Source organism: Chanodichthys erythropterus, chromosome 8 (assembly GCF_024489055.1).
Source record: "Chanodichthys erythropterus isolate Z2021 chromosome 8, ASM2448905v1, whole genome shotgun sequence".
Classification (NCBI taxonomy): Eukaryota; Metazoa; Chordata; class Actinopteri; order Cypriniformes; family Xenocyprididae; genus Chanodichthys; species Chanodichthys erythropterus.
Genome location: NC_090228.1, coordinates 21,901,124 through 21,915,074, shown reverse-complemented (window position 1 = coordinate 21,915,074; position 13,951 = coordinate 21,901,124). Strand labels below are relative to the sequence as shown.

At 35.6% G+C, this 13,951-nt stretch overlaps 1 protein-coding gene across 5 annotated transcripts in view; it reads left to right on the top strand.

The window, feature by feature from the left end:
- The window catches only part of fgd6 (FYVE, RhoGEF and PH domain containing 6), a 34,560-nt gene that overhangs the window by 16,520 nt on the left and 4,089 nt on the right, over positions 1 to 13,951 (top strand). For all 5 annotated transcript variants that reach the window (XM_067392331.1, XM_067392328.1, XM_067392330.1 and 2 more), the window contains exons 6-19: positions 482 to 633; positions 784 to 940; positions 2,484 to 2,571; positions 3,583 to 3,633; positions 6,378 to 6,436; positions 6,526 to 6,597; positions 6,686 to 6,754; positions 7,990 to 8,073; positions 8,164 to 8,243; positions 8,394 to 8,493; positions 9,474 to 9,617; positions 9,705 to 9,807; positions 9,992 to 10,086; positions 10,218 to 10,346. In XM_067392331.1, coding sequence (XP_067248432.1) covers positions 482 to 633; positions 784 to 940; positions 2,484 to 2,571; positions 3,583 to 3,633; positions 6,378 to 6,436; positions 6,526 to 6,597; positions 6,686 to 6,754; positions 7,990 to 8,073; positions 8,164 to 8,243; positions 8,394 to 8,493; positions 9,474 to 9,617; positions 9,705 to 9,807; positions 9,992 to 10,086; positions 10,218 to 10,346 — 1,383 coding nt within the window. The remainder of the gene's footprint in view (positions 1 to 481; positions 634 to 783; positions 941 to 2,483; positions 2,572 to 3,582; positions 3,634 to 6,377; positions 6,437 to 6,525; positions 6,598 to 6,685; positions 6,755 to 7,989; positions 8,074 to 8,163; positions 8,244 to 8,393; positions 8,494 to 9,473; positions 9,618 to 9,704; positions 9,808 to 9,991; positions 10,087 to 10,217; positions 10,347 to 13,951) is intronic.

Sequence of the window (13,951 nt, the reverse complement as noted above, 5' to 3'; positions counted from 1 at the left end):
TAAGAGATCAACGGACATAGAGAGTTTTCGGAAAGAAATTACACCCACCCTCCCTTTAACCCACTTGTTTGGCCATGACCCTGAACAGCTGTCCTAAAGATGCATGTGTGTATGTGTTTGTGAGAGAAAATGTCCTCTCTACTTCCTGTTAAAGCTGTAGATGGACTGTGCTGTCAGTTTATTCACTTCAGTTTGTTTGTTTTTAGTTGATTGTGTTTAAAAATATGTTGTTGAGTGCTAGTTTATAGCGCTGTTAATTTGAGCTAATTATAAAAGATTTATCTCAAAAATTTGGAATGGACTATTATTAGCACTGTTTGTGGTTTCATTTAAGTTTTATTGCCAGTAAATAAAGCCATTGTTTGAGTTCACGGATGTTAGCATGTGTTTTTTTGCTGTTACTCATCTTGTTTAGCTGCCTTTGTTTAGTTACCGTAGCCTGGAATTTTGGCAGTAGCTTACATCTCCATTTCTGTGTCAGGATTTCCGGGACGCCGTTGCCAAAGCGACTCGTGCGAGCGGGAAGCCATTGGTGGAGGAGAAAGTATTGAATCAAATCTTGTACTATCTGCCCCAACTCTACGAACTTAATAAAGACCTGCTGAAAGAGCTGGAGGAGAGAGTGGCACACTGGTAACACACACACCATATGAAAGTTAAATGTGTTGCAAATGAGTTTCATGTCATTTTTGTGTTGTAGTACTGTGTGTGTTTTGTGGCTAGCAGCAGAGAGAGTTCAAATAAGGAACATTTTGTTTCTGGGAATCTCTCTTATTCCTACAGGTCTGATCATCAGAGGCTGGCTGATATCTTTGTTCAGAAGGGTCCGTATCTGAAGATGTATTCCACCTACATACGAGAGTTTGACCGTAACGTGGCCCTGCTGGACGAACAGTGTCGCAAAAATCCTCCTTTCGCAAGCGTTGTACGTCAGTTTGAGGTAGGAGTGTGTGTGCGTCCATCTTTATAGGACCAAATGTCCATATAATGATATAAAAAAAACATCATCCCCACAATGAAAAGAGATTAATACAGAGAATAACATCTAAATTAAGAAATACTTAATTTTAAACGTTCCGTAACACTATTGTTTTGTTATTATAAGAACAATAGAATACCCCACCATAATATAAAAGGGAAGGGGTGGGGGTGTCTGTGTGTGAGAGAGAGACACTGTTTTAGTATTATTCCACATGTACGGACAATTAAAAACAGAAACCTGCAACAGCACAAAGGATAAATTCTTATTGTTTCCATAATTTTAATATGCATAATGTTCTGATAATATTTGTTTTAAAGGGTAGATTTTCAATTTTCAAAAAGTTCAATTAAGCAATTAATTATTAAAGTCATGTAGAATGCTTGTTGCACAAAATCGTATGTTCATTTTGCTCATTTTAATTAATTTTAATGAATAGATATACTTGGTATTTTCTATTTTTTTTTATTTCAGCTGTATTTTACTGTCATTTCAATTATTTAATTATTCATATTTTAATGTATCAATCTATTACGTTAATTGTAATGTTTTTAGAACATACAGATAATACGCTTTAATAACATTTTATCTTAAAAAACATTTCTGACATTTAATTTACTTTTGAAATGAATAAAAATTACAGCGTGAGTACAATGTAAAACATACTATTATACTGATTAAACCAGTTAATTGATAAAGGATTAGTTCACTTCAGAATTAAAATTTCCTGGTAATTTACTCACCTCCATGTCATCCAAGATGTTCATGTCTTTCTTTCTTCATTCGAAAAGAAATTAAGGTTTTTGATGAAAACATTCCAGGATTATTCTCCTTATAGTGAACTTCAACAGGGTACAATGGGTTGAAGGTCCAAATTGCAGTTTCAATGCAGCTTCAAAGGGCTCTACACGATCCCAGACGAGGAATAAGGGTCTTAAAGGTGCAATATGTACGAATTTTGCAGTAAAATATCCAAAAAACCACTAGGCCACTGTTATATATTTTGTTCACTTGAGTATTTACATTAGTTTCCAACTATTTGTAAATCGAGAGGAAATTACAATTTTAACCAAGGCTCTGGGACGTGTGAGGAGTCGCCTGTCAATTGCATCATACCCGCGTTACCCTCGGTTTCTGGTTTTATTTTGTAGAAACCATGGAAACACCAAAGACGCTTTAATATATTACGTTTTAATAGGCAAGGGAACAACTGTTTGGTTACATTTATAGACAGAAAACTAATTGTTGTTATATAGCTCAACACGTTTAGTCTTATTGTTTAAATAAAATTTTCTTGATTTTTTTGCGAGTACCATGCTTTACCATGCCTCAGAGAAAAACACTATTTTGTCAAGTAGCTAACATAGTGTTACGACCCAAAAACTTGTTTCACTTTAGTAAATGCAGAGTGGATATTTGTACTTTTTTTCAAACAGGGAAAGCCATTATTTTTAAAAATACATTTGGTAATGCCTCATTTAAGATTTCAGTCTTTCATCCTCAGACGAGTCCTCGCTGTGCAAGTCTTGCATTGAAGCATTACCTGCTGAAACCGGTGCAACGGATACCTCAATACCAGCTCCTGCTCACAGGTACACACACTCACTCCTACACACCCTGGTATTAGGATGAGTTTTCGTCAATCTGATCACAAGTGGATGACGCTAAATACAAGTGTAAACAGGGTCTAAAACATTTTGAGCTTGTCTACTTTTGACCACTACCAGAGGTAGTCCAAAACACAGTGTGGTCAAATGTGTTCGAACAGCCACAAAAGACCACCTACTCTCTGCCTACTGAACAAACGTGTAAACATTATGAGAAGTGCGCTAGCCAGATAGGATTTAAAATTTGTTGGCTGAAGACCCAAGTTTGGTTTAAAGAAGAAAAACATACCAAGCACAATGTTCTCACCATTCCTGATTTCTAACACGCATTAACAGCGTTCAGTGCGGTCTTGAGGCTATCAGAGCAGAAACGAAAGCTGCTGCTCTCCGTATGTTTTTCTGTTGTCTCTGGTCACGTTCATATGGAAGTACATTTTGAAATATCTGAAAAAGCCCATACATTTCCCTGATAGCAACATAGTGACGGCCCATATCTGGTCTGCGTGTAATCCACATGTACCAGATCTGGGCCACACTATGTTGCTGGGTAACCTGCCCATAGACCTTCCCCTCGAAGAAATCAGGACAGAAGTGGACAAAAGAGACAAATTAAAACACCAGGTGTAAACGGGTATGCGCCTAAGTGTGATCAGATCAACCAAAACGCATCTTAATACCAGGTGTGAACAAGAGCCTCAGATGAGTACACACTGCACTCCACAGCAGAACAGGAGGAAATCAGGCCCATTACAGGAAACCACACACAGCAGACACCTCATGGGCACATTTTGGCTTCTACACATCAGGTTATGAACTTGTCAGACTGAAACATGACAGTTTGGTTAAATTGAAATTGAATTTGAAGCTCTTCGCCCCTTTAATATGTGGGTTGGACAAACTTATGATTAAACTTAAAATTAAACTAATGAAGTAATACAGCAAATCTCTCTGACCAATTTTGAACCTTCCAATTCATCTTTTACATGTCTCTTTCAGATTATTTGAAGAATCTTCCTGAGGATTCATCCGACTACAAAGACACACAAAGTAAGAGCATACCATTTTCCCTGGAAATGACACACACTAGAGCAGGGAGTCAGATTACGGTGCTAAGGTGGCACTTTTAGAAAATGACCAGGGGCCAGTAAATAAATTAAATAAAATGACCTGGTAAAATTCGCAGTAACCAACAATTACAGCTAGGACCATTGTCTTAGACATGCCTCATAGTTTTGTCACCTCATTCATCAAAATTGTAAGTGCTGGTCAGTTTTTAAAGCCCCTTTTCATTATCCTAAACAATGTAGTTTGTGTGACTGTAAAAATGTGAATCTTTTTTCTATACAAAAGCATTCATATTTCTCATAGACCTTGTTCAGCTGACGAAACATCTTTGAGTAGACAAAAACTCCATAAAACCATAAAACTCCATGGGTTAGTTCACCTAAAAATGAAAATGTCATTTATTATATATATTTTTTATATATTATATTTTTGATGAAATCCGATGGCTCAGTGAGGCCTCTGTTGCCAGCAATGTCTCTGAACCTCTCAAGATCCAGAAAGGTACTCAAAATATACTTAAAACAGTTCATGTGAGTTCAGTGGTTCTTCCTTAGCAATATAAAGTGGTGAGAATACTTTTTGTGCACCAAAAAAACAAAAAATGACTTTTCAACAATATCTAGTGATGGGTGATTTCAAAACACTGCTTCGAAGCTTAACAAATCTTTTGTTTTGAATCAAACTGCCAAACTGCTGAAATCACATGACTTTGGCGCCCCGAACATCTGATTCGAAACAAATGATTCGTTAAGCTTCGAAGCAGTGTAGATACTGTCAAAAAGATGTTATTTTGTTTTTTTGGCTAACAAAAAGTATTCTTGTCAATGAACGAAGGTCGTACCGTGCGTTCACACCGCCGCCGGCGAGAGCGCCAACAGTCGCTTTGGCCGCCCTGCCAACAACGTTGTACTGTACGTTCAAACCGCCGCCGACGGTAGGGTCAAAGTAAATGACAAGTTGCGTTAACCAATCGGAAGCCTCTCAAGCGAGGACATCTACATTCCGATTGGTTGCCGGCGAACTGCGTCATAGCTCATTACCATAAAAATAACCTGATTTCAACTCTCCTCACCGCTCTTACCGTCAAAGACCCTCCGCGCCGCTCTCGTCGGAGCTCGCCGCCGGGCTCTCATTGAAAATGAATGACTTCCTATCACTTTGACGCTCTCGCCGCCGGCGGTGTGAACACATGGTTACGGGTGTAGAACGACATGAGGGTGAGTAATAAATGACATAATTTTCATTTTTGGGTGAACTAGCCCTTTAAAAGTTTCGAGTTGTGAAAATTCTAGGACTTCTATACAGTGCTTTCCATTGTAAAGACTGTATGTCTACCTCCCACAACCTCGTTTTCATCCGTGTTAAATTCAGTATGGCGTCTAACCTGACTAAGGTCTAAATGATTCCAAAATGTAAATATGTATTTATTTCAAAGTCTGCATGAAATGAAAATTTCTTTTTTCTATAGGCATGTTATTGACATTTTTATTTTTCAATAATCTGTTTCACTTGAACATCTACGGAAGAGGATTAGGGCCAAGCAATAATAAAAAAACAAAACCATCTCGAGATTAAAGTTGTTAAATTTCGAGAAAAAAGTCAAAATAAAATTTCAAGAAATAAAGTAATTAAATTACGAATAAAGTCATTAAATTACGAAAACAAATTCGTTAAATTATGAGAAAAATGTTGTTAAATTTCAAGAAAAAAGTCTAGATAAAATGTTGAGAATAAAGTCATTAAATTACGAGAAAAAAGTCGTTAAATTACGAGAAAAATTTCTTTAAATTGCGAGAAAAAAGAATTTAATGAATTTGTTCTCGTAATTTAACAACTTTTTTCTCATAATTTAATGAGTTTATTCTCAACATTTTATCTCGACTTTTTTCTCGAAATTTAACAAAATTTTTCTCATAATTTAACAAATTTGTTCTCGTATTTTAATGACTTTTTTCTCGTAATTTAATGACTTTATTCTCAAAATTTTATCTCGACTTTTCTCGAAATTTAACGAGTTTTTTCTCGTAATTTAATGACTTTATTCTGAACATTTTATCTCGACATTTTTCTCGAAATTTAACGAGTTTTTTCTCGTAATTTAATGACTTTATTCTCAACATTTTATCTCAACATTTTTCTCGTAATTTAACGATTTTTTTCTCGTAATTTAACAAGTTTATTTTCAACATTTTATCTAGACTTTTTTTTCTCGAAATTTAACAAGTTTTTTTCTCGTAATTTAACGAATTTGTTCTCGTAATTTAACTACTTTTTCTCGTAATATAATGACTTTATTCTCAACATTTTATCTCGACATTTTTCTCGTAATTTAACGATTTTTTTCTCGTAATTTAACAAGTTTATTTTCAACATTTTATTTTGACTTTTTTCTCGAAATTTAACTTTAATCTCGAGATGGTTTTAATTTTTTAGCATTGCTTGGCCTTAATCCTCTTCCGTAAACGTCTGTCACAATACAGAAGAAAAGATCTGTCGCTACTTCCATTTCTTTGACTTCTTGTTTATATTAAAATAAATCCAGTTCACTATAAATAATCTGTAAATGTAAAAATCTATCAAGCTTTTAACGTTATCTGAGATTTTTTGCTGCAGTATGAAACCTTTATTCTGTTAAATACTTCGCCTATTTTGTTTGTTATGAGTAATGTTATGAGTTAAGGAAAAAAATCTTTGCAATGTTTTATTGGTTTGTTTGGTTTACCCAGCTGCCCTAAGTGTGGTGAAAGAAGTGGCAAACCACGCGAACGACATCATGAAGCAAGGGGTAATGCAAAAAAAATAAACCACAACCACACACCTGCATTACAGTCTCATGAATATGAATTATATCTAACACGCATCTCATTTATTCAGGATAACTTTCAGAAGCTGATGCAGGTTCAGTACAGTCTGAATGGTCATCATGAAATCGTCCAACCTGGCAGGGTAAGAAGCTGAAGTACCCATGATTCACTGTGTCTGAGCAGTGTCTCTGTGTTGCTAAACTAATGTACTGTTCTTGTTTCATATGCAGGTTTTCTTAAAGGAGGGCACTCTGATGAAACTCTCCAGGAAAATTATGCAGCCTAGAATGTTCTTCCTGGTGAGAAACTATGGTCAAGTTAAGGCTAAATACTATTAAAATGTTTATTATAAAGTGGACAGTGTTATTTTAGTATCATTTATGTACTGTTATAGTTTTTATTAATATTTCTAATTAATTTTATTTTTAGATTTTCTGTTTTCGTTTTAATTTTTAGTCTTTTTTTGTGTTCTTTTGTAATTGTATTTGTACGATAATTAGCGTATTTGTATGATAATTTTGACCTCTGTACGATCAATAATTTAAAAAATTCCCATAATGTACGATAATTTCAGTATTTTGTGACACTTCAAATGATGGTCATAATAATCAGCTCATTGATCTAGCTGTGTGGATCCTAACTTGAACATTGTTAGGCACGTCTTCCATCTCATCTCATGTTACGTCTTCTCGGCCAATCATTGTGGAGAATGAATCTCTCTCACAAGCTCAACCCTGCATCCCAATGTGCATATTGTCCACCCTCTCTGCCCGAAATAGTATTGAAAATGACCAATATCACATACTATTTAGGATGGATAGTATGGACATTGAGACGCAGGCCAAGTTAACGTTTCTGCCACGGCGCTTAGGTCAGTTGTTTCCCACTAAGGCACGCCTAATAATTATTTATGTATTGTGATAATTTACAGTTCATGTCAAAAAGTTGTTGGTCTATAGATAAATAGCTGTATTATGTACGTTTGACTCTCATGTCACCTTTATTTATACAGCTCTTTTTACAATGCAGATTGTGTCAAAGTATAGCTTTACAGAGATAGAGGGAACATAATTTTGGCTGTACAGCAGCCAAAATAGTGTGATTGCCCAGCTTAAGTTAGTTCAGTATTGATTCTTTCCGTTGTAAAAATCATTAGTTATTAAATCAGTTCATTTACCTATACTAAAAAGTCGTGTACGATAATTTTCTTCCAAATACGATAATTTTGAGCTTCTGGTACGATAATTTTCTTCCAAATACGATAATTTTGAGCTTCTGCTACGATAATTGGACATTTCCAGTCTGGCAACACTGGTTTCAGTTAGTTAAAAATGGATATTTTCAATCTAATTGCATGAGTCACATTTGAGGTAGTAAAACTAAATTTGTACGGACAACAGTGACCACACACTAATATTACTCTGTGGATTAATACATCATTTACAATACAGGAAATTACTGCATATGACAGGAAAATGTGGATGGTGCAACTCTTTTTGGAAATCCAGTAAATTTTCTGTTTCTTTCTCAACAGTTTAATGATATTCTGCTGTACACAACACCCGTTCAGTCTGGCCAGTATAAAGTCAACAGCATGCTCTCTCTGGCCGGCATGAAGGTCAGATATCCACCGTCACAATGCTCTCTTACACACACACACCAACACTGACAGGAGTTGTAACGTGTTTGTGTCCCACGTTTTTAATAGGTGAGCAAACCCAGTCAGGAGGCCTATCAGAATGAGTTAAACATTGAGAGTGTGGAACGCTCCTTCATACTGTCTGCCAAGTAAGAAACACACACTGCATGAAAAAATAGCGGTAGTGGAATGAATAATTATACTTGATAATCATCCTTTGATCACTAGTGCAATAAAATGGATTCCTGGTACTTAAATTTAATTAAACTGAAATCACTTACTGTAATTGACATTTGCAGTTCAGCCACAGAAAGAGACGAATGGCTTGAAGCCATCGCTACAGCAATAGATGACTACACCAGAAAGAAGATTTCTTTCTTTTCCAGTCGAAGCCAAGAGGTGGGTGTACATACGTGTGTGTCTGTGCGTGTTGATTTTAGTTGCATCTTTTTTTGTGTGTGTGTTTTCTCATCAAATGTCCAGGGTTTTCATTGGTAAGATGTGTTTACACTACAAAAAAGTGTTTTTGTCTTGTATATTTAAACATTCTTTAAACATACATTTATGTATGTAATAAAATTTTCACTTTGAATCAAGTTTATTTTTTTTTACCCTGTTGCAGACATTGATTCTTGTTTGAAGTATAAATTCACCTAATTAAAAATAAAAAACTTTTTTTTTTCCAGGCATATTTTACCAATTCCAAACCACATCAATCTTAATAACTATGATTAATTTTGTATTTAATCATTTATAAGTGATATATAATTTTTACATGAAGGGTGGAAATTAAAAATATATCTTATATTCCGGTGTGTTAATTATTAGGCTGGTTTTCTTTTACAGGCAAAATGAGCCAAAAAGAGAGAAAAAACAAAGACCATCACTTTTTGCAGAGCATAAAATATTCATAAAGGTGGCAGCAGAACTATTCATACCAGTTCTAATGCCAAATTCTAATAATTCTCAGAAAAAAACAATGCTTCATACCTGATTGAATTGTTAATTTAAACAATTAAAATATGACCTTGCCATTTACATAAAAGTATGAAATATTCACAAATAATGCGCCAGAACTATTCTCAGCAAGGGTGCTATTTTTTTTATTTTATTTTTTTATGAAAAATGTGTACACAAAATATAATGTATAAAAATAGAAAAAATTGCTTGTTTGGCATTCATACAATTAAAAAATCGGCCTAGCTTCCAAATAAAAAAGCAACTGATCATTACAGTACAATATTTCAGATACTTTGTGAAGGAGCTCACATGCATCTATTTCAAATTTTATCATGGTTTTTTGTGTGTGTGTGTGTGTGTTTCAAACTTGTGAAAAGACATTTAACTTTGTCTCATGCATCTGTGATTTTTCTGTGTAGTTGGAGGGAATCTCTGATGACGGTCTACCGCTGGGCTCTAAAGCTCCTATCTGGATTCCAGATTTGAGAACGACCATGTGTATGATCTGCACGTGCGAGTTCACGCTCACCTGGAGACGCCACCACTGCCGCGCTTGCGGAAAGGTTCGAAATACGAAAAATTCTAGGCTTTGATCATTTTTATTGAATGAACAAATAGGACTGACTGATATCTGTTTGTTGTGGCAACAGGTGGTGTGTCAGGCATGTTCGTCCAATAAATACTACCTGGAATACCTGAAGAATCAGCTGGCACGAGTGTGCGACCACTGCTATATCAAACTACAGCACAAGGGTAAGAGATCTCAGCTGTCAACCAAATTTCTTTTCCTTCATGTTTTCTTACTTCCACTTCTCTAATAGTAGTGTTATTTATTTAACATGCTTATTTTTAGAGATGTTTGCTCATACTTGACCTTAAGTATTAAACTTGTGTGGTTGCACAGCAAATAAATACCTTTCTTGCTTTTGTCTCTTAGGTGACCAATCCAATGTAACGGTTTCCCCTAGTGGGCGGAGTTCAACATTTGCTTTTTCTAGAAAACAGAAAAAGATCCCTTCTGCCCTCAAAGAGGTGACCTGAAGTTGTACATTACCCTTTAATGCAATGACGTGTAGTATTTATGTAACTTAATATCTTGCTGTAGTGAAGGTTTCGGTTTCTACCACAACGCTGATGTCATTATTTAAATATCTCACTCGCAGGTGTCTGCCAACACTGAGAACTCATCCATGAGTGGATATCTGCAAAGATCCAAAGGCCACAAGAAACCGTGGAAGAGGCTGTGGTTCGTCATTAAGAACAAAGTCCTCTACACTTACGCCGCTAGTGAGGTATGCTGCCTTTATTTATGTAGTAACTTTTAAACGGTGTTGAGGAAGCTTTATCATTCAGTGGTATCTCTGTAGCATAGTTACACTACAAACTATTAACAAAAAGCAGATAACTATATTGAAGCTACAGTGCTCAGCGTAAATGAGTACACCCCCTTTGAAAACTACGATTTTAAACAATATCTCAATGAACACAAAAACGATTTCCAAAATGTTGACAAGACTACGTTTAATATAACATCTGTTTAACTTGTAACATGAAAGTAAGGTTAAATATATAATTTGCAGAACAAAATTTTCAGTTTTACTCAAATTAGGGTGGTGCATTAGGGTGGGGCAAAGCTAAATTTTATACTCCAAATGTCTAATTTAACAAGAATTCAACCACAGGTGAGTCTAATTATTCATTACACTGGTGTCCAGCAGACAGTTGACTATAAAAGGGTGTTAAAACCCCTTCCCATTTCATGCTGTCAGCAATGGCACCACATGGAAGAGAAATGTCACAAAATCATTTCTTTACACCTGAAAGGTGAAGGCTACAAGAAGATCAGCAAAACTTTACTTATCAGTCAGAATATTGTAGCAAAAGTGATACAAAAATTTAAAGAAGATGGAACTGCAACCATCACACAGCGATGTCCAGGTCATCCACGGACGTTCACACCTCGACAGGAGCGTCTTCTGATGAGAAGGGTTGAAGAAAATCGGCAATCAAGTTCACTGCAGGTATCTAAAGAAGTAGAAAGCCAAACTGGGGTGACTATTTCCCATGACACAATACGGCGTACTCTGCAGAGGAATGGCATGTACGGGTGCCGTCCACGAAATAAGCCTTTTCTAAAAGTCCAGGCACAAAAAAGCCCACCTAGAGTTTGCCAGGGCCCATGCTGACAAAGATGAAGACTACTGGGACTCTATACTCTGCAGTGATGAGACCAAGATAATGTTTTTGGAACCGATGGCTTCAAAACTGTATGGTGTCGCAAAGGTGAGGAATACAAAGAGAAATGCATGGTGCCTACAGTGAAACATGGTGGTGACAGTGTCCTTATATGGGGCTGCATTAGTGCTGCTGGTGTCAGGGAGCTGCATTTCATTGATGGCATCACAGATGAACTGCTCTATACTGAAAGAGAAGATGCTACCATCACTCCGTGCCCTTGGTGTTCATGCACTTTTCCAACTTGACAATGATCCTAAACACACATCTAAGGCCACTGTTGGATTTCTGAAGAAGAACAGGGCGAAAGTGATTCAGAGGCTCCTGATCTGAAACCAAACGAACACCTATGGGGAATTCTGAAGAGACTGAAGTTGAGCATCACTCTCCATGCAGCATCCAGTCTCTAAAAGAGGTCATTCTTGAAGAACTGAAGAAGATAGATGTTGCAAAATGTCGCCAACTTGTTCATTCCAGACTAGAAGACTTGGTGCTGTCATTAAAAATCATGGAGGCCATACAAAGTACTAGATGTTGTAGTTTTTGTTGTAGGGTGTACTCATTTTTGCATAACCCTAATTAGAGTAAAACTGAAAAATGTGTAATCTAAGTTATATCATTAACCTTACTTTCATGTTATAAGTTAAACAGATGTTATATTAAACTTAGTCTTGTCAACATTTTGGAAAGTGTTTTTGTGTTCATTGAGAAATTGTTTAAAATGTTACTTTTCAAAGGGGGTGTACTCATTTACGCTGAGCACTGTACATAAAAAGGCTTTTAACAGAGCTTTGTTGGGAAAGCTACTTTGAATCTGTCATTGACCAAGCTACTAACAAATAGTAGCTATAGCTAACTATATTGAAACTATTTAATGGCTATTTTTATATATATTTAACCATTATCAGATGCACAAAAAAGTGGATTATTGTGAGTATATGCTAAATGCCACTAATAAAACAAAAAAAGTGTAAAACATAGTGACAAATGACAACATTTAACTAATTATGTCACTATAAAAAAGATGTAAAATTCCACACAGGGACTTTTTTTTAAACCGTTCATTTATGAAATCTGTTTGAACAAAATGATTTACTAAAAGGAATCAAACCGTCACATTTGGCTGTTTTAAGAATGATTTTATTATCATTTTAAGAATATATTTACACACAGAAACTTGCGTAACAATAGCTGTTTCCATCCAAAGTTGCAAATTTGTGCGCAAAATTGGAATATTTTTGCGCACAAAACATCTGTGAATAAAGTTGTTTCCATCCAGTGAGCTGAAATGAACAAAATAATCACTTCCTGATAAACTGGTGCTAAACTGTCACCATGGACCACAAAACCAGTCATAAGGGTAAATTTTTTTGAAATTGATATTTATAGATCATAGAATAAATAAGCTTTCCATTGATGTATATGACAATATTTGACCGAGATGAAACTATTTGAATATCTGGAATGTGTGCAAAAAAAAATCTAAATATTGAGAAAATCACCTTTAAAGTTGTCCAAATGAAGTCCTTAGCATTGCACATCCACTCACAAAAATACATTTTTGATATATTTACGGTAGGAAATTTACAAAATATCTTCATGGATCATGATCTTTATTTAAAGGATTAGTCCACTTTCAAATACAATTTTCCTGATAATTTACTCACCCCCATGTCATCCAAGATGTTCATGTCTTTCTTTCTTCGGTCGAAAAGAAATTAAAGTTTTTGATGAAAATGTTCCAGGATTATTCTCCTTATACAGGGTATCCGCGGGGTCTTGAAAAGTATTAAAAGGTGATAAATCAATTTTGGGAAAATTAAGACCCTTAAAAAGTATTAAAAAGTCTTATCACGGCTTTATAAAGTCTTAATTTTTTAATTTAGTCATTTTTATTAAAAAAACGAACAGGTACATAAACTAGGCTATTGTGGGTGCGTTCGTAAAATTACTGCGAAAATGTTTTATGTATGTTTTATGTTTTCTAAAACGTCACCGACGGAATGGTCCAGCGCTGCGCGGCGCCATCTGTAGGACAAAGCTCAGCAAAGATGTAGGAATATCTGATCAGAGTTGTACACGGATACACATTTTTAAATAAATCTGCCGTGGCAAAGCTACTGAAAGTGATTTTCGGTGCTGGTAATCCATATATCATTTGCTGAAACAAACTCGTCATGGAGAGCGCGTCTCATGGTTGCGTAGTAACGACAGACGCCACTGCAGCGCCCGAGCGCTTTGGAAAGAAGAAAGCGGCGCCGACGCGTTTTCCATGCGTTTTTAGACGCGACATATGAACGGTCCCTAAAAGAGTTCAAATGGCTCAACGCACCAAATGCGAGTAGAATCAACGCTGAAACGTGTTAGGTAACTTTTTTTTTTTTTTTTATGAATGTGTTGGGAATTAAATATATAATTTGCAACGGCTGTGATTTAATTATATAGCATGCTTGCTGTAGCAGGTGTGTGTTTTCATTTTCTATTAACTGTAAATGGTACTTTGCTTGTGATGTTTAAATTTGCATTTAGAATGATTTTTAATTCTGTTGTTTACAAGGAGAAGTTTCAGTATCACATGATTCTTCAGAAATGCTGATTTGCTGCTCAAGAAACATTCACTATTTATATTATTAATGTTAAAATGCAGTTTTTGCTGCTTAAA